The 27,393-nt window shown below is 33.7% G+C and overlaps 1 protein-coding gene across 4 annotated transcripts in view; it reads right to left on the bottom strand.

Moving 5' to 3' along the window:
• Positions 1-27,393, bottom strand: part of EXOC6B (exocyst complex component 6B) — a 613,649-nt gene that overhangs the window by 252,716 nt on the left and 333,540 nt on the right. For all 4 annotated transcript variants that reach the window (XM_081265351.1, XM_081265353.1, XM_081265352.1 and 1 more), the window contains 2 exons: positions 19,476-19,610; positions 7,494-7,673 (listed from right to left, as the gene is read on the bottom strand). In XM_081265351.1, the coding sequence (XP_081121477.1) occupies positions 7,494-7,673; positions 19,476-19,610 (315 nt within the window). The remainder of the gene's footprint in view (positions 1-7,493; positions 7,674-19,475; positions 19,611-27,393) is intronic.

Genomic DNA, 27,393 nt, shown 5'->3' with positions numbered 1-27,393 from the left:
TAAGGACTAAGAGAAACAGGGAATTTCAAATTTTAGGAGAACAAGACAGTGTTTGCTTTTTCCTTTCAGTTTTCTTCATATACATAGTTCCTATGATTCAGTCCCTTTTGACAGAGTCACTGCTGTCTGGGAATTTGAAATATGAAAACAAAATATTCATATTAAGTAAAAGACAAATGATCTGGTTCTTCCTGAGAAGAACTCCTTCTCCTATCATTCTTTCACTAGTAATGCACAAGGGCAAATGTTGAACATAGCTCTGTTTTGTCACTCACATGGAGTTTCATGAAGAAAGTATCTAGCCTTCTGGGGAACAGAACACAAACGCCAGGCAATCTATTTGCTGCCTGTGGAAAACGAGAAGGAGTACTTTGGAAGTCATATTTACCTCATTCTGTAGATTACAGTAGGCCAATCCAATAAATTTTTGAAAGTGTGATTTAAGAAAAAGAGATCTCTGCTTTAGAATATGGCATTTATGGAAGCAATACTGAGGATTTAGTGCCGTCAATTACCTACCACCTTAGTTCTTAATGGCGCTTGGAAAAGTGGTTCTATAATCTGAATACTAGGATCAACTCATCCGCACTGAGATGTTATACAATATTTAGGTTCAATGACAGCTGAGAATAAAAAAATTAAGGTCACAACTCACAGGTGGAAAATGCATGCATTTTGAGTCAAACTAATAGCAATTTGATCCATATTACTTCTTCTAAATGATGTAGAGTTTAAAGTAAGGGAAACAGAGTATGATACTGACATCTGATAACTATTGCATATATAGGAATCATTGTATTTCATGGCACATATAGACTATAACTCATTAGATTATAATTTTTTATATTTTAAGCACAAAAGAAAAAAACAGAAGATGATAAATTTAGTGAACACCCTTTTAGGAAGGTGTTGGTTCTGAACTATTGTGGTTTTTTGCTCTTGTAATACTACAAGATCTCACTCATTCAAATAACATTACAAAGCAAAGGGAAAATTAATAGCCAAATTCTATTGGTCCTATTTCCTTCAACAAATGAAATACATTAGAAAAAAATCATTCAAATAAAAGCGTTGTTTTCATAAGGAATAAATTAGTTATTAAAGATAGAATAATTATTGAGATGAAGAACATAATTCCAAATATCACCTCCTCATACCACCAGGATTTAAGAAGCAGCAAATGTTTTATGACAAATTTTTTTAAAGAACAAAGATAAAAAGTAAAAACTATGTATATAGATAAGCACTGTAAAATTAAGAAGTAAGCAATTTCAGACTCTAACTATATATATTATAAATGGTTAATGAGTATGTATAATATTTAAAATTATATATGTTTAAAATGCTATGAAATTTTGGGGAATGGTTTTCAATATGTTTTTCCAATGAGAAATAATGAAGATGTTTTCCAATGACTATACATTTACATTCATGAATAAATGATATTATTGGACTTTTAATTAGATCAACTCCTCACTATAGAAAACATAATACTATGTTTAACATACTTATATCAGAATTTTATGACACACTCATGATTATTTCATTAAGGAATTAGTCTAAAAATGAAATTGCATGGTAAAAAGGTAGATACATTTTAGGGATTTCTGTGGTATACTGAAAAATTGATGACCAAAAGAACTATACCATTAAGACCTCTACTAGCAATGTATCAGAATACCTACTTCCAGAAGTATTTCTTACAAATGTTGAATGCTATTATTTCCTTTTTACTTTTAACAAGTGTACAGCTAAAAATATGTGACAACTTTAATATGTATGTCCTTTTTTATGTGTTAGTACGAAAGATTCAACTCAGATGTGATCTACCAAGGATCAACACTCCCAGTCCTTTATTTTTTTTAAGTTTTGAGACAGTGTATCAATAAGTTGGCTATGGCCTTACTACGTTGCTGAGTCTGATTTTGAACTTGCCATCCTCCTGCCTCATCCTGATAAGTAGCTAGGATTACAAGCTTGTGCCACTGCACCCAGTCGATACATCTATTTTATTACCAGAGTCACATATTTGTTTACATTATCATCAGTGGCCTTTGTTTTTGTTTTTCTAGTACTAGCAGCGTAAATACAGTTGTTGAATTTTTTTTCCTATTAAGTTGTATTTTTTTCTTTTTTTATTGATTTAAAAAAATAAATGATAACAATATATTACAATACTTATTACATTATACAGCACAATTTTTCATATCTCTGTTGTATATAAAGTATGTTGACACCAATTGGTGTCTTCATACGTGTACTTTGGATAATGATGTCTATTACATTCCACCATCCTTGCTAATCCCCTGTCTCCTTCCTTTCCCTGCCACCCCTCTGCCCTATCTAGAATTCATCTATTCCTCCCATGTTCCCCTTCCCTACCCTACCCTACTATGAGTCCTTATATCAGAGAAAACATTTGACATTTGTTTTTTTTTTTTTTTGGGGGGGGGATTGGCTAAGTTCACTTAGCATTATCTTCTCTAACTCCATCCATTAACCTGCAAATGCCATGATTTTATTCTCTTTTATTGCTGAGTAATATTCCATTGTATATATAAGCCACATTTCTTTTTTATCCATTCATCCATTGAAGGGCATCTAGGTTGGCTCCACAGTTTAGCTATTGTGAATTGTGCTGTTATAAACATTGATGTGGCTGTGTCCCTGTAGTATGCTGTTTTTCAGTCTGTTGGGTATAGACCAGGGAGGGGAATAGCTGGGTCAAATGGTGGTTCCATTCCCAGATTTCCAAGGACTCTCCATAGTGCTTTCCATATTGGCTGCCACCAATCTGCAGTCCCACCAGCAATGTATGAGTGTACCTTTTTCCCCACATTCTCACCAACACTTATTGTTGCCATTCTGACTGGAGTGAAATAATATCGTAGAGTAGTTTTGATTTATATTTCTCTAATTGCTAGAGATGATGAACATTTTTTCATATTTTGTTGATTGATTGTATATCCTCTTCTGAGAAGTGTCTGTTCAGGTCCTTGGCCTATTTGTTGATTGGGTTATTTATTTATTTATTTGGTACTTAGCTTTTTGAGTCCTTTATATATCCTAGAGATTAGTGCTCTATCTGATGTGTGAGGGGTAAAAGTTTGCTCCCAGGATGTAGGCTCTCTGTTTACCTCACAGATTGTTTGTTTTGCTGAGAAGAAACTTTTTAGTTTGATTCCATTCCATTTATTGATTCTTGGATTTAATTCTTGCGCTATTAAGAGTCTTATTAAGGAAGTGGGCCCTAATCCCACATGATGAAGATTAGGGTCTACTTTTCTTCTATTAGACAGAGATTTTCTGGTTTAATTTCTAGGTCCTTGATCCACCTTGAGTTGAGTTTTGTGCATAGTGAGACACAGGGGTTTAATTTCATTTTGTTGCACATGGATTTCCAGTTTTTGGTGCCAATACCATGCTGTTTTTGTTACTATTGATCTGTAGTATAGTTTAAGGTCTGGTATAGTGATGCCACCTGCTTCACTCTTCCTGCTAACATTATAACAATTATAATTTATTCTATTTTAATTTTTTGTTGTTTGTGCCAGGGAGTGAACCCAGGCACTTAAAAAATTAGCCACATCCGCACTGCTTTTAATTTTTTGTATTTGAGACAGGTCTTGCTAAGTTGCTGAGGCCCTTGCTGATTTGCTGAGGCTGGTTTTGTACTTTCAATCCTCCTGCCTCAGTCTCCCCAGTTGCTGGAATTACACATATGTGCCATTGGACCCAGCTAACCATGTTATTTAATGTAATTTCTAAAGCATTCTTTTTTTTTTTTTGGAAGGGGGGGCTGGTGGGGGGGGGGGCTGTGCTAGGGATTGAAGCACCAGCCCGAGTGGCCTTTTTGTCAGCATAGTGGAGAAATAAGGAAATTAAAGGAACCAGCATTTGGGGGAGGACTGAAGTGTGTATGGGAATGGAATGTTTAAAGATCAAGGACATTGCCCAACAAACCTGAAAGACTTGCTGCAGGATATCCATGTGTGGGGAAAGAAGCTGCCATCTCTCCAGGTGGCAGCCTGAAGAGGACAAAGGAAGGAAACATTTTGCAGCCTTGGCACAGGGGCCAGCATCTGAGGAAGCTAATTCCTGGTAAACCCAAGTTTGGCCTGAAATCCCAGCCCAGTAAACACACACTGCACGACATGGAGTGTGCTTACGTGATCAGGAGAGAATCAAACGTGGAGAGAAGTTTACACAGGGGACAACTGGTCTTGGAAACCCACCGGGCTCTACCCCTCCTCCTCCAATTCCACTGTTCCCAGGACGAGCTGGGTGAGACACAACTGGCCAGTTATTTTTCATGGATTAGTTTTTTTGTAAAATAGGATGTTTGTTCAGTTGTTTTAGTTTTGTTTTGTATTTTTAATTTTTTTATTTTACTTTATATATTTTTTGTCCTACCTGTTTCCCTTGATTCTCTCTTTTCTCCCACTAACAGCTAACCTCCATGTTCTTTCACTCTTCTTTTAATCTTTTACTTCTGTCTTCTCTTCTCCCTCGCAGTCATTACATCCTATATAACTTCTGCTCTCTTTCTGTCTACCATTTGAAATTATAAACCCTTTTACAAACTTGTTTTTATTATAGGCAATAACTGATCATATAATTTCTGTTTATTGTGATAATTCACATTGTAGATGTCATAGTAAGAACTATTTTCAATGTATATTACTTGCATTGGTTATTGTTATTATTTGCCTCACCCTAAACAGTGAGTATTAGAAACCTTCAGGGACATTATATGTCCACAGGGTAGAAACTCTACTGCCTCAGATCTGAACTTTTAGATGGGTAAGCACACAAACAAGATGAAAAAGCAAGGCAACAAATCACCCCAAGCAAACCAAGATACTCCAATTACAGAATCCACTGACACCACAATGGAAGAAAAGTCAGAGAAGGAGTTTAAAATGTACATAATTAAACTCATCTGCAAAGCAAAGGACAGTATAATGAATGGAATCAGAGAGAAAATACAGGAAGTGAAAGATGATTTCAATAAAGAGGCGGAAATTCTGAAAAAAAGCAGAAATATTCAAAATGAAGGAATCAATAAACCTAATTAAAAACTTAATAGAAAGCATCACTGACAGACTAGACCTCTTGGAAGACACCTCAGGCAATGAAGACAAGATATATAATCTTGAAAATAGAGCTGACCACAGAGAGAAGATGCTAAGAAGCCATGAACAGAACTTCCAAGAATTATGGGATAACATTAAAAGACAAATTAAAGATTTCTTGGAATAGATGAAGGTGCTGAGATACAAACCAAAGGAATGCACAATTTTTTCAATGAAATAATATCAGAAAATGTCCCAAATCTAAAGAATGAAATGGAAATCAAATACAAGAGCTTATAGGACCCCTAAATATACAAAACTAAAACAGACCCACATCAAGGCACATTATAATGAAAATTCCTAGCATACAGAATAAGGATAGGATTTTAAAGTCTTGGAGAGAAAAACATCAGATAAAATCAATACTTTATCTCTTTCACATAACAAAGTGATAAATCATATTAATAGAATTTTTAAAACATTGAACCATCCAGGCATTCCTGGAATAAATCCCTTAGAATAGCACTAAGTTACTTTCTTAAAACACTGAGAATTATTTTTAATTATTTATTTTTTATCCATAATTTTCAGATTAATTTGTGGGGCTTTTTGTGGTAGTTTTGTCTGGCTTAGGAATTACAATTAAGCTAGATGACATGACCTAATTTCCTACTAAGAACAAGTAAATCAGTAAAAAATGTAGCCAAAAATGAAAATTTTAAGGATACTATTAAAGCTGAACAGAATATAACTGCAGAGAAGGCACAACCTTACAAACCTGAGCTAAAGATCTGCAGTTGTCTCTGAGGGCACTGGTCAAAACTCAGCACAGGCATCAGACTGAGAACTGAAGTTAGGTCCAGGTATATACTAGCAACAAGCGGTCAAATAAACCATTGAATTTTTGCTGGTTCCAAGGAGTTAGAATGCCAACATTAGAGCTTTGGTGGCCAATTTTCCTCTCAAGACATTTGCTCCGTTCCAAATCTACATCATTGAAAAATATAAGGATTAAATCAAAGCCTTTGTAAACATTTGCATAGTCACCCAGTGTTTCAGAGAAAAATACTAACAAATGGAAAAATCTCAGGTAGGCAGTGTCTTAGTCCATTCTAACTGCAATAACAAAGCATCATGGACTGGGAAGCTTATAAACAACAGAAATTGATTTCTTACAATAGTTGAAGCTAGGAAGTCCAAGATCAAGGTGCTAGCAGATTCATTGTCTGGTAAGAGCTGACTTGCTATTTCATGAAAGGCATCTACATGCTACATACTTACATGTTGGAAGAGAAAGGTCACTTTTCTGGAGCCTCTTCTATAAGTTAATTAATCTCATTCATGAGAGCTCTACCCTCATGATCTATCACCTCCCAAGGCCTCACTTTCTGTTGTCCTCATATTGGTCATTAGTATCAACATGTGAATTCGGGGGGTATACATTCAGACCACAGGAAGAACAATTTTCTTGGAGGAATGGAAAATTGACAATGACAACTTACAACCACACTTTCTTCCTGTTATTAATTGCTGACCTGGTGTATGGCTAATACTCCTTTCTCAATTGTCAAATGATCTAAAACCAAAGAAGGCAGAAAGCTGAATAGACAAGGTTCTCTAAAATGTAAAAATCTCTAAAATCCTCTTTGGTTTTGAAGAGATGATGACAATGCCAAGCTCTTAGAAAAGGCCCAGTAGACTCATATCCAGCAACAGGGACAAACAACCATTCAGGACATCAGCAACTCACGCTTAGCCCACATTAATCTATAAGTGGACTAACTGATCTCAAATCACAATCTGCCTGCCCTTTCTACTTATTCAGTAAAGGAATGTCTAACAACAACCAAAAAAATACTAGAAAGACACAGAAACATATGACAGAAAATCAAGGAAAAAAATCAGAAATAACTCCACTACTATGTAGATAAATAATACATGAGTTAGTACACATTGCTATAATAATTATAACTATGATCCTCAAGAAAATAATGACAAATTAGATTTTTAAAAGCAAAGAATTATATCAGAGAATTTCAATTTATAAAAAAATTAAAAGATTCTAAGTTTTATTTATATATATATATATATATATATATATATATATATATGGAAATTTCCATATATATATATGGAAATTATGACTCTGATATTTCTCTTTTATTTCTACCAAGGCTTTCATTATGTCTTTGTACTAATTATCCTGAAGTTAATAGCAAGACAGGACAGTAGGGATCATTTTCAAAATAAACAAAATGTAAAAGTAAAGGGAAAATATCACTAAGGTTTGATGAATAAAGTGTGAGTTTTTATACCAAACAGTAAGTTAATTCAGAAACTAAAAACTTTCACAAAATTAAAGCTCAAGGAACTTTTTTTTCTGTATCAAAGAGCAAAGTAAGAGGCACTGTCACTTACAGGAAGATGCGTGAATACAGCAAAGGTGCTCCGCAGAAAGGCAATGAGGTCTACAAGGTAATCGCTTGCTTTGTTGTCTAAATCTCCTGTCATCCAGTCATAGTCGGCCAGCTGCAGAAACTGGTCAATCTTCTGATTTAAGTTGGTATAAATCTCCTCTTCAGCTGCATGCCTAGCATCCTGTGAAGTAATATGAAATTTAAAAAATAATTCAGTTTCCAGTTTGAAAAAGGCAGAAATTTAAATGACTTGAAGTCATATCACATCTACATTCAGTGAGCTTCACAACTGGGAAACTGAGTCATATTACAGTCTCTATTAATTTTTTCTTTTTCCAAAAGTGCAATGTGGCTATTTCTATCTTTTGTCTCCTTCCTTTCTTCTTTTTATTTTATTTTATTTTATTTTTTATTTTTTGGTCTGCAAGAAAACATTTTTTTGCTTCACTAAATGAGCAAACTGCCTTCACTGTCCTCAGAAGCTTGTACCCTTTTTCTTGCTTTATCTCTGTTCAAAAGCAAACCTTCTCCAGGATCCTAGTCCCTTTTTTATTCTTCTGGGACTTCGAGAGCTTCCTTCTAGCAATACTATCCTCTCTATATCCTCTAGTTTCTTCACATTGCTTATAAGTATCCCTAGGTTTCAACTTCATGTTATGTTGTTGCACTACTTATTGTAATAGCTCTTGGCTTTCTTTACATATCAATCTATTTCAAAAAGACTAATATGTCATTATGTCTCCTAAAATGTGTTTTATGTAACACTAATCTTAAAATATGCTCAAATAGTAAAGATTCCTAAATCACATAAATTGGAGATTCTCTATAAATTAAGAGATATATGATGTACAGTAGCATATGAAATGCTCTAAGAAGTATTCTGGAATTTATTTACCTAGGAAATAATATTTTCAGGACAAATGAGTCTGCAGTACACCAGAACAATGGGGATTCTATTACTAATAATCCATCACCAAGGACAGATTCAGGAATCCATTAACTAATTGCTACCACATCCAATATTTATTTTCCAGTTTGAACTTACTCCAGCTCTACTAAATATTCTCCATTAAAAATTCTGTTTTCCTAGGCTGAAGATGTAGCTCAGTGATTGAGCACTTGCCTAGCACGAGAGATACTGGGTTCAATCTCCAGCAATAGGAGAAGAAGGGAGACGAAGGGAAGCAGGGAGGGGAGGGGATTAAAGAAAAGAGAAAATTCTGACTTCCCATGACTTTGCTTTGACACCTCTGGGGACACATTCTTTCATTTCTCTGAGTGATCTAATTATTTCTTTTTTGTGTGGGGGGAGATATTAGGGATTGAACTCAGGGGTACTCATCCACTGAGCCACATCCCCAGCCCTATTTTGTATTTTATTTAGAGACAGGGTCTCACTGAGTTACTTAGCACCTCGACATTGCTGAGGCTGGCTTTGAACCCACGATCCTCCTTTCTCAGCCTCCTCAGCTGCTGGGATTAAAGGGGTGCGCCATCGCGCCTGGTTTATCTAATTAATTCTTATAGCTTCCAGTACCAGTCTTCAATATAGATAGATCTCCTTCAAACACATTCTATTTCAAGAACCATATATCTATTGCTTTGTGGACATCTCCATGCCTATAAACTTTGAAATAAGTAGGTTGAGGTCTAATCGCATCTTATTTTCTGCTCTTCAATGTTCAGTTCAAACCAAAGCAGAGAGATAAGCAACACATTTGACTCCATTCTTTTGTTCATAGTCAGAAGAGGAGTCCTGTAAATTCTGATTCCTCAATTACTTTTTAATCCATTTCATTCCATTTTCTCAGATATTAAACACTATAAAAACTTTAGCATAGTATATAATATATGATTATGTAACAATAAGAACATAGTTATATTACACTAACAGCTATAACATTAACATTAATTAATATAATAAAAAATAAGTTCTAGATTATTATTTTCAACCTATTTTAGGGCACCTATGTCAATCTCAATCAAACATTCACAGACTTGAAACATGGGATTTAATTGGTTAACTTGTACCCTCACTTATTATTTCACTTATTTAAAGTCTGTATAATTTCATAATATATTTTCATACCGTAAGTAGTGACTATGTTTACTTATAGAGCAAAATTTTAAAAAATTTATTTTTAATTGACAAAAAGCATATGCATTTATTATGTACAACATGACATTTTCAAATATGGATATTATGGAACAGCTAAATGAAGTTAGTAATATATGAGATAATAAACATTAAGTTAATTAACACATGTATTACCTCACATATTTATCATTTTTTTTGTAGTTAAAACACTTAAAATCTACTCTCTAGAGATTTTCAAGAACACAATACATTGTTTTTAACTATGGTCATCAGGTGGTACAACAGATCTCTTGAACTAATTCCTCTTTATATATATATATATATATATATATATATATATATATATATATTTTAAAGTTGTTGATAGACCTTTATTTTATTTATTTGTATGTGGTGCTGAGAATCGAACCCAGTGCCTCACGCATGACACACAAGCATGCTACCACTGAGCCAAAACCCCAGCCCCTAATTCCTCTTATCTAACTAAAATTTTGTAATCTTTAAGCAAACACTCCTCTGCCCCTCCCCCCAAAACATTTTTCTTGCTCTTTGTTTCTATGAGTTCAATAACTTTTAATTCCATACATAAGTTAGATCATGTATCACTTGTCTTTATAAGCCTGCTTTATTCACTTAACAAAATGTCCTCCACGTTCATTCAAATTGTCACAAATGAAAGAATACTCTTATTTCTTTCAGCTGTATACTATTCCATTGTGTATACATACCAAATTTTCTTTATCCATCCACCCACTAATGGACACGTGGGTGAATTCCATATCTTGACTATTATGAATAGTCTATAGTGAATATGAGAGTGCAGATCTCTCTTCAATGCACTGATGTAATTTTCTGTGAATATATATCAAATAGTGGAATTGCGGGATCATATGGTAGAATATGTGGAAGAACCTCCATATATTCCCTAATGGCTGTACTAATTTACATAGTCACCAAAAGTGTATAAGGGTTCCCTTTTCTCCATATCCTCACCAACACTTCCCATTGTTGGTTTTATTGATACTAGCCATTTTGCCAGGTATGAGGTGATATTTTATTATGGTTTTAATTTGCGAATCTGTTGAGCATTATTTTATATGCCTATAGGCTATCAGTAAGTCTTATTTTGAGAATTGACTGTTCAGGTCCTTTGCTCGTTTTTAAATTGGGGTATATGTTTTCTTACTACAAAATTGTCTTAGTTTCTTATAAACTATAGTGTTTTTTGTTTGTTTGTTTGTTTGTTTTTGAGATGGGGCCAGGCTGAACTTCCTGTTTCAGTCTCCTCAGTAACTGGGACTACAGGTACATTTATCCACATATGGATAAATTTTGGATATTGACATCCTATCAGATGTATGGCTTCAAAATACACTCTCCCATTCAATAGGTTGTTTCTTTACTCTGCTTCCTTTGCTGTGCAGATCTTTTTAAGTTTGATATAATCTCATCTATTTGCACTTTTGTTGCTCAGGTTTTATAGTCATATCTGAAAAAAATCACTGCCCGGGACAATGTCATAGAGTTCTTCCTCTGTTTTCTTCTAGCAGTTTTACAGTTTCGAGTTCTTACATTTAAGTCATTAATCCATTTTGGGTTGATTTTTGCATTTGGTGTGAAATAAGGACAAATTCTATTCTTGGACATGTGGCTAATCAGTTTTTCTAGCACCATTTCTTGAAGAGACTATTCTTTCCCTTTTTGTGTTCTTGGCATCTTTGCCAAAAATCAATTTACCATAAATGTGAAGATTTATTTTCTTGGTTCTCTATTTGGTTACTTTGGTCTATGTGTCTATTTTTATGCCAGTACCAGATTATTTGGATTACTGCAGCTCTAAAGGAGATTTCCAAATCAAATAATATGATGCCACCAGCTTTGTAGTTTTTTGCTCAAGACAGCTTTGGCTATTCAGGTCTTTTGTAATTCCAAACAAATTTTAGGATTCATTATTCTATTGCTGTGGAAACTCTGCAGAATTTTGATGGGGACCATATTGAACTGGTAGATCACTTTGGATAGGACAGATATTTTAATAACATTAATTTTTCCAATCTATGAGCACAGAATATTTTTCTATTTGTCTCACCTTCAATTTCTTTTGTATTTTACAGTTTTCAATAGATTTTTCACATAAAAAAGTTTCAGTGAGCACCTCTCTACTTACATCTTGACACTATTTATATGAAAACCTCAAATTATCCTTGAATTCCTTTAGCATTTTAGGTTTAAGGAAAAATTAGTCAAAGTACATAGCATTTGTATGTAACAACTTCCCCTCTACCCCAAACACAAACTATTGCCCCTATTGAAACACCTTGTATTAAAGTGGTACACTTTTTACAACTAATGAACCAATATTGGGATTTCATTATTAACTAAAGTCTACAGAACAACGGGGTTTGCTCTTTGTACTGAGTATTTTAAAAAGACACTGACAAACTAGGTTCTACTCCTCTGGGTCCAAGCCCCGGTGCTGCCAAGATGCTGGCTTACCAATCTTCTCTCATGGACCCCAACATCAAACTCATTGGAAACATGGCCCTATCACCTATCAGAAGTCAGTTCAAAGGACCTGCCCCCAGAGAAACAAAAGATACATATATTGTGGATGAAGCCATCTATTACTTCAAGGCCAATGTCTTCTTCAGTGTGTAGTGGTATTTCATTCTTGTTTTAATTTGGAATTCCCTAATGAAATATGATGTAGAAAACCTTTTCATGTTCATATTTGTCATCTGTATATCTTCTTTGGAATTTGTTCAGAACTTTCTTCATTTTTTGAAATTGGTTTGTTTGTTTTCTTCTTGTTAAATTTTATGAGTTCTTTGTATATTTTGGATACAAGTCCTTCACTAAATATGTGCTCTGTAAATATTTTCTCCCAGTATGTGCCTTGTCTTTTCTCTCTTGTCAGTGTCTTTTCCAGAGCAGAAAATTTTAATGAAGTCCAAATTATCAATGTTTTATTTCATGTATCATGTCTTTTGCATTGTATCTAAAAATCATTACCAAACCTAAGGTCATCTAGATCATCACTAATCCTATCTTCTACAAATTCTATGGTTTTGTGTTTACATTCAAAGTTATATTTTTGTGAAAGATGTATGATCTGTATCTGGGTGGGGTTTTCCCCCTTTTTCTTTCTTTTTTATTTTTTGCATATAAGTGTCCAGTTGTTTCAGCACCATTTGTTGAAAAAACTCCATTCCCCATTAAATTGCCTTTGCTCCTTCTCAAAGATGAGTTGACTACATTTGTATGGATTTATCTCTGGGCTAAATATTCTGATGCATTGATCTGCTGAGCTATTCCTTTGTTAATACTATACTATCTTCATTCTTAAGTCTCAAACTCAGGTAGTGTCACTCTTCCAACTTTGCTTTTCTTCAATATTTTGTTGACTGCTCTGGGTGTTTGCCTTTCTGTATAAATTTCAAATATCAAAGAAATAATTTGCTGAAATTTTGAATGAGATTGCATTAAATCTATGTAGTGTGATGGGAGAAATTTAGATCACAATAATATATAGTACCCCTCCCGAAACATGGAAAATAATTCCATTTATTTATTTTTTCATCTATCTATGTATTTATTGCATGAGAGTTTTGTCAGGTTCCTCAGACAGACACAGTATTTTGTTAAATTTGTATCTAAGTATTTTATTTCTTGGTGCTAATATAAATGGTAATGTTTTAATTACAAATTCCAGTTGTTCACTGTAAATATAAAGGAAAGCAAATGACTTTTGTATATTGACTTTGTGTCTTTAATCTTGCTATAATTAGTACCTTCAGTTAGTCTGTAATTTCTTTGGGATGGTCTACATCAGCAACCATGTTATTGGAAATAATCTGTATATCTTTGATTTACTTTTCTTATTTTATTGGATGTTAAATAAGAGTGGTTTATGAGGACAGGTAGTTCTTGAATTTAGTAGGAAAACACCTAGTATCTCATCCTAAATATGTTAGCTTTAGGTTTTTTGGTCCGTGTTCTTTATCAAGTTGAGAAAATTCCTCCTCTGTTCTAATTTGCTGAAAGTCTTTACCATGATTGGGCACTTTTTGGCATCCATTTATATAATTGTATATATTTTTTCTGATTTAGTCTGTTAATATTAATATAATTAATTACATAGTTTATTTCTGAATGTTGAACCAGCCTTGCAGACCTTGAATGAATCTCTCTTAGTTAAGGTATATGCTTCCTTTTATACATTGTGGATTTGTTGCTGTTTTTTAAAAAATTTTGGTAGCCATGACCATAAACAGTATTATTCTATAGTTTTTCTTTGTTATAAAATCCATTTTTGATATTTTGGTGCTGCTAGCCTCATATAATAAGTCAGGAAGGGTTTTTTCCTGCTGCTATTTTCTGGAAAACAGTGTAGAGAATTTATGTAATTTCTTCTTTTGGCAGAATTCACCAGTGAGTCTACTGGTCCTGCTGTCTTCAGTTTTATCAAGGTCATTAATTATTTATCCAATTTCTTTAAGAGATAAAAAGATGTTCAGATCTTTCTCCCTATGCACACTTAAGTACACTGTCTACTGCAGTTTGGATCTTCAACGTATGTACCCTAAAGGCCTAAGTGTTAAATGCTTGGTCCCCAGCCTATGGTGCTATTGGGAAGGATAGAACCTTTGGAGATGGGGCATAGTTTAAAGAAGTCACTGAGGATGTACCCTTAAAAGACATATTGGGACCCTAGCCTCTTCCTCTCTCTCTTTTTCACTCCCCAGTCACCATAAGATGAGCAGCTTCCACCCCAAAACACTTCCTCCATGATGTACATACCAGCAGAAGCCCAAAGCAATGGGGCCAATTAGTCATGGACAGAAATCTCCAAATCTGTGAATCAAAATAAATCTTTCCTTTTTTAAGTTGATTATCTGAGGTATTTTGTTACTGTAACAGCAAGTTAACACAATGTCTTTTAAGTTAGAATTTATCTACTTCATGTGGGCTTTCAAGATGTGTGTAAGGAATTGTTCAAAATATTCATTTACTATTATTTCAACGAGACTGGATGGGATTGGTAACAATAGTTTCTCTTTCACGTATATTAGTATTAACAATTTGTTTTCTCTCTTTTTTCTTGATTAGCTGATTCAAATATCAATAAATAGTTTTATTGATATTTTTCTAACAACCAGCTTTTGATCTTGTTTCACTTTTTAGATCATTTTAATTAATTTCTGCTTTTAGTTTTATTATTTTCTTTTTTCTTTTGCTTTATTTTGGATTTAATTTATTCTTTTTTATCTAATTTTCTAAGGTAGAACCTTAGATTACTGAATCCAGATTTTTCTTTATTTTGTGATATATGCTATTAATGCTACAAATTTTCCTCCACCCAATACTTGCACTATATTCCATGAATATAGATGAATTGTTTTTTCATTTTTATTTGGAACAAAATATTTTTTAATTCCTCATGACATATTTTTCCTTAAACACATTTTTTCCCTTGGAATATGTTATTTAATCTCCCAACATTTTGAGATTTCCTAGTTATTGTCCTGTTATTGATTTCTAGTTTAATTCCATGTGGTCTGAGAACAAATTTTGTTACAATTTCTACTTCCTAAAAAAAATATTTATTTATTTATTTTTTTAGTTGTAGTTGGACACAATACCTTTATTTTATTTATTTGTTTTTATGTGGTGCTAAGGATTAAACCCAGGGTCTCACACATGCTAGGTGAGCACTCTACCACTGAGCCACAACCCCAGCCCCTATTTCCTAAAAAAATTTTTAAAGAGTGTTGCATTGTCCAGAACATGGTCTGTCTTGGTCAGTGTTCTGTGTGAGCTTAGGAAGGATGTGTATTCTGCTGTTGTTAGTCGAAATATTCTATAAATATCAATTAAATCCAGTTGAATTCAGTTCAACTATATCTTTACTGATTTCCTGCCTTCTGGATTTGTCAACTTATAGATAGAAAGGATTGGTAGGAATAGATGTTGACATATAAAATACCTCTTATATCTTTCAAAATGTTTTTCTCATTTGATCTTTTAAAGCAGGGAATGATTTTAAATAATTTCCTAGCACTATTTATCCTTGCATTCCTAAACTACTTTAATCCCTCATTTTTTGGTATATACTTTTTGTTTGATTTTTATTTCTGATTTTTACAGCAATATTTAATGGTTCACATTATGTTTTATGGTTTCTCTGTATTTTGAATCATTTTATGCTGAGTTTGAAGAATTAAAATACATTTCTTCTTTTCCTATGATCTGAATAGTTTGTTATATAGCAATTATCTGTTTCTTGGGAGTCTTAAATGAATTCACTGTTAAAATCATCTGAACCTTGCCTGATTTTAAAGTCTTGGACGATGTTTTCATTTCTTACTTGGTTACTCGTCAAATTTAGGTTTTCCAAATATTTTTTAATCACTTTTAGTTATATATTCTATAGGACCTCAAATTTACTAGAGCCGAGTTACACAAACTCTTCTGGGTAATTTCTTCTCATTCTGCCTATTGAACAACTGTGATTTACTTATTTCTTCTTTCCTTCTTTTTTTCCTTTCTTTGTGGAATTCCCCCTCTTCTGGGTGTATCACTGTTGAAGACCTATGGAGTTAATCCTCACAACTTTTGTCTCTATATGTCCAATTCCCAGAAAAAAGTCAATCCCAAGGCACTGAATACATCTTTATACTGATAAATTCTAAATTTTTATCTCAGTTATGAGATTTTATCCTATCAGTAGAACACCTCATTGAAGATCACAACTAAATAACTCAAGCTTAATATGTCAAACACGAAAGTCTTGATTCTACCTCCATTCTCCAAATCTACTATTCTCATAAAAAATAACAAAAGACTCCCATCTCAATGAATAGTACCAACATTCAACCATCTTGGAATTATCTTTGACTTCTCTTAAAAACCAACATTCAACTCAGCAACAAGACTTGCTATCTCTACTTACCTTTGAAAATGTTTCTTAGCACCTCAAATGCTACCACGCTAGTCCAAGTGACCACTAACTCTTAGTGGATTACTGCAATGGCCTCCAACCCAAGCTCTCTTCTTCTACTCTTACTGATTTACAAAGTATTTATTTTCCATATGATAACCAGGCTTAACCAACAAAAGATAAATCAGATCGCCATCCTCACCAAACTTCTAATGACTTTACATCTCATTTTTAAAAAAATCTAAAGTTTTTATTATGGTCTAGAATATCAGAAATCATCTGACTCCTTACTACTTCATCTCTTACCACCTGCACAAGTACTAGATATGCCACAGTTAGACTGACCCCTTATACCTACCTCTGTACAATTCTCCTTGACTGGAATGCATATCCACAAGAAATCCAAATGACTCAACTTTTTATGTTATTTAGTTCATTTATTTTTTCCTAGTTTTTATCATTACCTGAAACTATATTAGATTTCTTTATCATATATAATTCATTAAATATAACTACTGTAAAGTCAGGAGACTCATTTATTTTGTTGTTGTCTATGAAATTACCTGGCATCAAGTGTATACTTTATAAAAATTTACTGACTAAATAAGGGAATGAGTGCATTTTGGGATTTATTGTAGTGTTTTTGCATACTTCTTCATAAAATGTAGTGTTTTCTTACCTGTAGATCATAAACTATAAGTCCAGGGATGAAGTACTTTTGTTTTCTTTCCCCAAGAATCTACTACAGGTCACATGGTAATTATGCAAGCAATATTAGTGATGTTGTAAGTTAATAAATATCTTCATTCTAAGAAGATGTAAGAAAGTGAGGAAAATCTTATGAACAAGGAAACCTAAGGATGCCAGCTGGATTATGTCATATATGGCACAAACAAGAGGGAACTCTGCAAGAAAATACCTTGAAAACCTTCTAATTCTCGCTGCCCCTTTTCCAGCATAAAGGTTTCCATCTGCTAGGGAAAGTTTTCTGGAAACAGTAGCTTAGGAAAATACACAACATGTAACTGTTATAATTGCTATGTTTATATTGAGTTCTGGGTTAGCTAGTCTGAAACAACCCTGGTAAAAATAAACTTTCAATGTGTTTTAAGCAATCAGTGTTTCCAATAGGCACTGTCAACATGACCTTTAGTGGCTCCAGAACTTCTCCTTTACTAAGTATTTAACTGGCTTTTCAACCCCTATGGCTTCCTGTCTAGCTGTCATTTTCCCTCAGCATTTTAAATGTTGGAGCCATAACAAAACACACAAGCCATTCTTTGAGAGGATTTCTGAACACTATTTGAAAAGACATAAAATAAAATAAAAAATTGAGATAGGTTGGGGAAAGAGTACCAGTAAATACAACATATTCTCCATAGGATAGACAAATATAAATGACTATCCCATTCTAATTCTTTTCATTATTAAAAGAGAATCAATGTTTAGTATGGTCAGCCCTCTGTATCTAGAGGCTCACATCTGTGAATTCAATGATTGAAAATATGAGAAAGAAAATTCATTCATACTAAAAATATACGTATTTTTTTCTTATCATTATTCTCTGAACAATACAGTATAACAACTACTTATGTAGCATTTACATTATATAAGATGATTATTATAGATAATCTCCAGATGATTTAAAGTATCCTGGAGGATGTGTATAAACTATATGCAAATGAAATACTTCAACCATTTATATAAAAGATCGGTCCTCTTACAAATTCTGGCATCTATGGGGCATCCTGGTACTAATCCCTTATGAAGACCAAGGAATAACTGTAATTAGACTTTACTGAACAACCTGAACAGAATGACATGAAGATAATATGCCATATATTAAATTTTAAGTAAGTTTATTAGTAATATAAAACAATCTATGGTCACCAAATGAACATATAACTCAAACTAGTCACTAACTTAATCACATCATCCACAAAAATTATTTTATATTTCAAAACTGTACTTTTTTCTTACCAACTGGTTGTACTTTCATACAATGACAGTATGAACTAAATTTGATTTCTTCCTTTGCACATATGATCAACAAGTAGATATCAACAAATATAAAAAGAAAATCAAAATAAATACACATTAGGGAATATAAATCCTGGTCTCATCTCTACTACTATATATCTAGTTATCAATGTCTAGATTTCAAAAGGGCAACAGAACTTGTTTAAAACAAGAAAACAATTGAATAATAATAACAAAATCTCAAACCACATAGGTTAGTCTTTATGTTAGAATCCACATTGCCCTATTACTTGTTCTGCTTAATACCTATTTTAAGCTCACATGGCAACATAAAATAATTAATTAAGATTCTTTTACTTAAAGCTTTTATCCTCCAGAAACTTATCTACCAATAATCTTTCTTCTCTACAAGAATGTCAGTTTTCCCATTTGATCCAATGATGGATCAAAACTAAAGATATGACCTTGTAAAATAATTATAAAAATGCTAACTCTAATAATAAGAGAGAGAAATTCCTCACAAAAAAATTAGGAGTTTTAAAAATCAGACCCAGAGAGAAGGGAACAGCTAAGGAGAAATTTTTAATTATGTTGATGTCAGACATAACGAGGATTATTTAGATCACAATTTAGAATTCTTTTGTGTGAGGGAGTCAACTTAGGAAACAGTCATTTTCCTACACAAAACACAAAGAAGGAAGGGTTTAGAGGACACAGTTGTATATTTTTAGTTTTGTTTGGTTAGTTCTGGTTTGGGGTGTGTTTTGTTTTGTTTTAGTTTAAACACCAAAAACTAACACAGATATTTGTTTTTCAAAGAAAATAAAGAAGGAAAACAAAACCCTTTATAAGTACTTATTCTCAAAAGCATATTATAAATTATCCTGAGAAAACAAAGCCGTGTTAATCGAATGCTCCAGACTATGTACACTAGAACATTTCCATAATACTAAACAATTTCTCACCTTAAAAGTTGTGGTGCCATAGAGCTTGGTGGTGTGGACTGTTTCTGGAAGCACATTAGTGATATTGGTGATGAATTCTTCCAAGTACTTACAGGATTTCTCCAAGTGTGTTGTATTTATAATAATTTGGACAAGCTAGAAGACAATAAGCATAAGTAACTTGAATATCTGCCACCAGACAGAATGACTCAATATTCATACACTGATACAAAACAAATGAATGGCCTGTGGCAGAGGCCATCCTGTAAAGGGTTAGGTGCAGCATGGGCTTATATCGGAACCTTCTCCACAATGCCTTCTCTGACCTCCCAAAACATTTTGTATTTCTCTGCATTTTAGCAATACTTGTCACTCTATTCTTAACACAGTTTTCTTCTGTTTTACAAAAGCTAGACTGAGAAAAAAAGCTGCTATTCTAACATAGTGCCTGCAAATAAATAATTGCCCAAAGAATTAACGAATGAGATCCCACTAAACGAATAAGAGTAACTGAAATAGCAATGAGAAGTTTCAAAATTAGGCATGATGAACAGACAGATGTTAGAATAGACTGCAGTATATTAACAAATAACTTTAGTTTAGGAAGGAAAGATGGGCATTAAAGTCAGAGAAACCAGGGGACTAAATCACTCAACAAATTATTAATCTTGAAAAATGTGATGAACATAATTACCCTAAGTACATGTATGAAGACATGAATGGTGTGAATATACTTTATATAGAACCAGAGATGTGAGAAATTGTGCTCTATATGTGTAATATGAAATGAATGCATTCTGTTGTCATGTACAACAAACAGAATTAAAAAACAAAAGAACACAACGATGATATTGGGGGTGAAGTGTACCTTAGTGGCCAAGTGCATGCTTATCTTGAGCAAGGCCCTGGTTTCAATCCCCAGCACCAAAAGGAGGAAGAGGAAAAAGACTAATAATGAGGAGAAGAAAAATAGGAGGAAGGGAGGAGGAAGAAGAAGAAGAAAAAGGCACTACTGGTAAGATAAAAATCATCCTCAGTGGATTCGTTGTAGAGGAGGATGAGGAAGAAGAATTATTATTTCTTTATAAAATTAAAGTTGTAAAGAACTTCACAATTTACTTTCTAACATTGTTTTCCCATAAACTTGAAGAAGTAGGTTCAATGCATATAATTATTACTTCCATTTTACTGTAACAGCAATGAAAATGATTTTTTTAACTGGAATCAATACTTAATCTGGAATCAATACTCAAATCCCAAGTCATCTACTTTTAAATTACAGACTCATCTAAACAACTTATAGCAGTGCCTTTTAGCACAAGCATAAGATGGCAGACTGAGGATACTACATGCTTGTGTAAACTGGGCTCACATGTCAGATTTGGGGTTTGCCATCAATCAGATAGCTCCATACTTTTCTTCTACTCTCCACTGAAAGAAAGGAAGAAAGACAGAGGGGGAGGGGGTACCTACTATTTATTTCTTAACTATGAAACTATTGTAACTTTTCATATTCCCTATAGTCTAAAAGAATGGAATCTTTTTGGTCTCTCCTTTCTACATTTAACTTTTCATTTTCACAAGATTACATCTGGCAGCAGGTACAAAGAGGTTCAGAGTCTGACTCTATGGGCTGATTTAGGCCATCTTTTAGTCTAGTGAAATACTGAGCAAGGGGGAGAGTGGGAAGATGATACAAGGGAGAAATTAGAACAAAAGATGAAGGAGGCACTACACATATTATAAATGATACTTCAAAACACCGTTTAAAAATTGGAATTATACTTTGATAAAATCATTGTGTCATGCTGTGGAATGGGTAAACAAAAATGAGTAAGACTATAATCAGAAAGTACATTCAGATCTCCTCCACAACACCCAGCACAGGGCTATACCATTCAGTTTACTCTCAAAGGGATCATGAGTTCAAAGCAGGCCTCAGCAACTTAGCAAAGCCCTAAGAAACTTAACAAGACCTTGTCTCTAAATAAAAAATAAAAAGGACTGCAGATGTGGCTCAGTGGTTGAGTGCCCCTGGGTTCAAGCCCCAGTACCAAAAAACAAACAAATAAACAAAAAAAAAAACTTGTCAACTCATAACAATCATGCTTTACAAAGTAATGAGTTGAATTAAGGAAAAAGAGTACCCTTCCTCTTTAAAGATCAGCCTGAAAGTCTTAGGAAAACTGCTACATTTGAAACACAGTGACAAAGGGCAAAGACAAAGAGATGTAGTTCCAGCAAATTCTCTTAGATGAAAAGTTAGGGCAACAGTGAGGTCTAGACCACTGAGTTATTCCCCATAATTCATCAGACAAGGGCCTATGTATCAGCAGCCACTTTCCATTCATCCAAAATATAAATCTGGAGACTTCTGAGTTTTGAACACATGACTGCTATTTTCTATAATATTAACCAAAATATCGGACTTTTAGCTTTTCAGTGCTCTAGGAAAAACACCCACCAAAATAAGCAATTCATCACCCTTATCCTTTCCATCTTTTCACCTTTAGTTAAGGACAAAAAGCATTTAAAAATATTTACATTGTCTAAATTAAATAATACTTCTTCCTGAGTAGGAAAAGGGCTACTGGCAAGGTTGTCTTGATATGGAAGTTAGAAAAGTAAGAGAGTTAATTTGGAGAATTTCTATTTTAAAATTAACATTATCTATAGAGAACACATTCTGTCTATCAAAAGAAATTCTAATAATAAGGAGGAATCATGTCATGTTATTGAAATAAAAATCAGCAGCAGTCAAAGAGAAAATTGTCCTGTTTTGTAGAATATTGGCAGTTAAAAAAAAAAATAGGAGGCAGCTTCACTGGGTACAGTAGTAATTTCCCATGAGTTTTTAGAGATCTGTCAACACAAAAAGATCACCATGAATTACATCAATTGGCTGTCAGTCACTTTTGAAATGTTTCATTGCTGAGCACAGAATAGACTATTAAAACACTCTAGGATTACAGAAGATACCATGTCATTTTCAGAGGGAATAGTGTCTATTAATGAGCTCTAAGTGATCTCTACTCCTGAATGACAGTTACCACAATCCTTACAAGGGCATTTACAAATATAAAGTCAGATGTTTGGGAGATAATTTTGAACTTAAAGATGAAATGAAGCAATTTCAGATATCAACTTTCATCCAAGTTTGTGCTCCTTTGATGATATTTTTAACCCCCAATTCCCAATCCAAACTGTCCTTAACATTGTTTCAAAGACACAGAACTAACAACAAATTAGGTACTCTCAAAGGGATCATGAGTTCAAAGCAGGCCTCAACAACTTAGCAAAACTCTAAGAAACTTAACAAGACCCTGTCTCTAAATAAAAAATAAAAAGGACTGCAGATTATGGTTATCTCTCATAGCAAGTTCTATAGAGCCAACCAGAATAAGAAATTATTATAAAGAAAAATCATCTCTCACAACTTTGACAGAAGTCACTTAAGTTAAAAACCATTAGGAGTTGGAATTCTCCCACCCAACCTCCCACTTTCCTTGTACCAGGGAAGATCCACTGAGAAAGAGATGGACTACATTCTGGAGACCACATCTCCTCAAATCCTGCTACAAAGAGCCCAGTAGAACCTGAACCACAATGACAGATGTTCTATTCTTGAAAGACTCCAGAAAAAAAAAGAATCATCATCTTCAACATCTAAATCTAATCCCTGAATTCCAAGGTTTGCATTCCTAAATGTAACTCACTCCGGGAGTATACACATCTGCTTATATTAGTACTGCTTTTTGTCTGTTTTCAAAAGCAGAAAATCAGTACACTGTAGCTTCAAGAGCTTCAACCCAAAGCAAGAAAATAAGAAGTCACATGCCACTAATGCCTCCAAACTGCTGGATCTACAAAAGTAAAGACTTAAAGAGAAATACTGGCTCTCACAAAAATGAGTTACCCCTAAGACTTCAAGGGATTTTATCTTCTTTTCACCACAACCAAGGTACAAAAAGCTGTGTCAACTACTTATTTCATACCATATGAAAGACTAAAACATCGAAAATATTAAGATACATAGACCTACTGATTCTGAATTCCAAGGTTGAATACAAAGTTTTATTTAACAAGACTTAAGTATAAAACTAATAACTAATAACACTGCTATTAATAGGGACTGGAGGTAAATGGTAGGTGAGAAATAAGAGGAAAGAGTCATATAGTCATCAATCTGAATTACACAGAAGGCAAAGCATTGATCATTTCTTCAGGTCTCTTGGGACACTATTATAAATAAATATAAATACCCAATATAGTATAATTAATAGGAACTCTGAACCTCTTTAACTTTACCTTAAGAACCAAACTATGTATTTTCTTTCTTCTCTCTTTTTGTCAATTAAGAGCCTAAAATGTATCAAGGAATTTGGATACAGCTATATACAACTGTACGCAAAGTACCTGGCTTCATAAAGATGACAATAAACACATACACACATAAACATTTCATATAATGTTTATACTATAATAAACACTGTGAATAAAAGTGAGAGTAAGGAACTAAATGGTTCTGCTAGTTCTCAGCTATCTTGAAATAGGGAATAGACCAAGGAAGGACTCTTTTAAGGAAATGACATTGAGTAGTGACTTAAATATATTATTTTTCCATTATCTATATTACTTAAATTCTTTTTAATTCAATTTATATCTTAAAGTTTTCTATTAATATAGAAGCAGGATTTCCTTTGATTCATGTTAAAACTTTCCTTTAATTGCAACTATTTTTTCTTTTTTGGGGGGGTGGGTACTGGGGATTTTTTTGGTACTCGGGGGTATTCGACTACTAAGCCACATCCCTACCCCTATTTTGTATTTTATTTAGAGACAGGGTCTCACTGAGTTGCTTAGTACCTCACTTTTGCTGAGTCTGGCTTTGAACTCATGATCCTCCTGTCTCAGCTTCCTGAACTACAAGGATTACAAGCATGCACCACTGTGCCCTGCACAACTATTATATTCTAAGAGTATTAAACTGTATTGTTTCATTTCTCTCCATCATACTTATATTTTGAAATTAATGTAGAATGAAAGGAAAACCTAAGGATTAGAATTCTTTTTTAAAGCTTATTTCAAATCATATTCCAAAAGAAAACTTATTTCAAACTTCTTAATGGTTGTTTGGCCTTAAAGTTCTTCATATTCATAATCTTTCATTATCTGAAAATTGAGATAATAACACCAGGGTTATGCCAAAGAAATAGTAAACGTATTCTTAATAAATAAATATAAATAATGAAGTATTAGGTATAAAATATAGATAATTCCATAGAACTTATTGATATGGATTATTTTATTATATCTTAATAAGATTTCTCATCTTTCAACACCTCTTAATCAAAAATGTCCATTTTTCTACTAGGCTTGACAACCACTGCCTACCCAGACCTCTTTACAATGACAACCACTGACTACTTCACTATGACCCAGACACTGTTCTAAGTATTTAGCGTGCTTATTTAATCCTCACAACAATCCTATGAAATATATGTTATTATCCCCATTTTACACAGAAAGCCAAGTATTTTGCCCAAGAATACAGCTATTCAGGGGAGGACCAGAATGGGAACACAGGATGTCCACATTAGGACATCCCCTCTCAAGCAGACCTCGACTTCTACTTCCAGAGACCTAGAAGAAGCAAGTCTAGGAAAATAGCTGTAGTTGCTGAGTCAACTAGAGAGAATGGCATAAAATTTGAGAGTGAGTTCTAATGTTGAATTGGCTCAACATGGGAAAACAAAGGAGACACACACATACACACACACACACACACACACACACACACACACACGTGTGTGCAAGAAGCCAGTGTGGAGACAGAAAAAGAAAAGAATAGACCATATAGTCAGAAAAAGAAAAGATGAGATTTCAAGATATCATGTAATCCCAAAACAAGATTGCCAGATAGACAGCCATTAGCTTAACAGGAACTTAAAAGTTTTAAGAAAATTATCTCATGTCCTTATACAGGATGTTATGAGTTTTGTACGCTTATAATAATTCCATTATTTGAGTGGATTTTCTAACTAGAAACCAAATTTTTCTAATTAAAAAATTTCCAGGTTGCTATATACCTCCAGTAAAATCTCTATCTTTGTTAGGATGAAATAATTAAATCAATATGAAAGGTAGTTCAATTGAGTAAAAGGGAACCTCTTGGAAAAAAATAACCCAGATTTATGTCTCATTTCTCCTATTTTGCTAGATGTATGACCTCAGGGGCAATCTCCCTGAACTTTAATTATGCCTTCTATAAAATGGGAATAATAACACATGCCAAGCCTCTTCAAATGTTACTATACTAAATGAAATTGTATTGAGTGGGCTTTGAAGAATATAAACTGCTCCACAAATGTTACCTATTATGATGATGATTCCAGATGTGAAATCACTTTAGTTTACTTTTAAGGATACAATGTCTTCTCTTTCCAGAGGTAAATGGTATAGCTCTTCAAAGATTTTCTGGTTGTAAGGAAAAAACCCTTGATGTGTGTGTGTCTATACATTATATACCATGATAATAGGCAAAAGAAATTAATTTGTGTGAATTGTTCCTTCAATCACATGCACAGATCATGCTGATGAAAGTACATTTGCCTAAAAAAAACATCCAAAGACTTAGGAATAACTATTAGCATTCCACAAAAGAGTGCCAAAAATTATAATGTGGTTTTTTCCTTGCGAAGCTCTAACCGCTTCTTCCTATCATCATCGGATTTGTATAATGTCATTGTAAAGGACAATGGGACTAGGAAAACCCCAGCTGGTTGAGTTAGGCCTTTCTCTTAAGATGTTACAGTAAACTAATGACAAAGCTACAACAAAACTCAAGAGTCTATTGAGGCCAAAAGTGTTTGTATCAGACCATGTCCCTGCTAGTCTACTTGTTTTGAAATGGATTTAAAGAAACTGCTAAAATAAATGGCATGATTAGAGTTTTTGAGTTAAAGGTCTAGGGATGTAGCTTAGTGATAAAGTGCTGCCCACCATGCATGAGGCCCTGCATTCCATCCCTAGCACCAGAAACACACACACATACTAAGAGTTACAGTGAAGAGATGATTAAGAAAATAAATTATAGACTTCTTTTCCTAGTAGAGACTGAAAAAAAATGAAAACAGTACAGTTTAACAAAACACAAGAATTTTCTAATTCTTACTCCTACTTTCCTTTTTTATAGGCCTGATTATAAAAAGAAGTTAGCCCATGTTCACATGTATAAAGGCAATACCTGACATTTCTACACCAAAGGAGGTAAAAGGGAACTCTAGAAAAATGAGATAAGTATCTTAAATCTTGACTGTGGTGAATGCTAATTTAAAAAAAAAACAGGTTGTTGTAAGTGGAGCTCAATCACTGCCAATGTCCCACCTTGTAACATTTTTAAAATCTTAACAAAAAGAAAGTCACTCCAAAATCATAAGTAGATGTTCACCTGGTTTCCAGCTGTCTTTACCTGTAGGTCAGTATCATTAACTATTTGCTGAGTCTCACCATACTCTTTGACAGAGTAAATGTCAATTTTTCCTGGAACAACTGACATTGAAAGTACACACCTCCATAGGTATAACAGATGGCCAACAGCCTTTCCCTTTTCCTGTGGAAAAGAAAATTTCTCCAAGCTCCCACTTTTGGCACTATGCTTCAGAGGATGACAGGTTGAGGGCACCACATAATCCTGGGTCTCCAAGAGAAAAGAAATTTCATATCTTTCTAAATTTTGAAACTATCCATCTATGAACCAAATCTTCAGTTTGCCAAGGTATTATTCCCAATGTAAGTACAACATTCCTTCTCCCATTATGAGAGTGTATTAACTATTGTCTTTCTCTCACATTTCCTCAAACTCAAAGCCCCAGTCCTTTAGCCAAACACTATATGCTAATAGATTACTTTACCATTCATATACATGAAATACCACAAA

Source organism: Spermophilus citellus (genome assembly GCF_964194105.1).
Source record: "Spermophilus citellus genome assembly, chromosome: 13".
NCBI lineage: Eukaryota > Metazoa > Chordata > Mammalia > Rodentia > Sciuridae > Spermophilus > Spermophilus citellus.
This window is presented reverse-complemented; position numbering and strand designations above follow the sequence as displayed.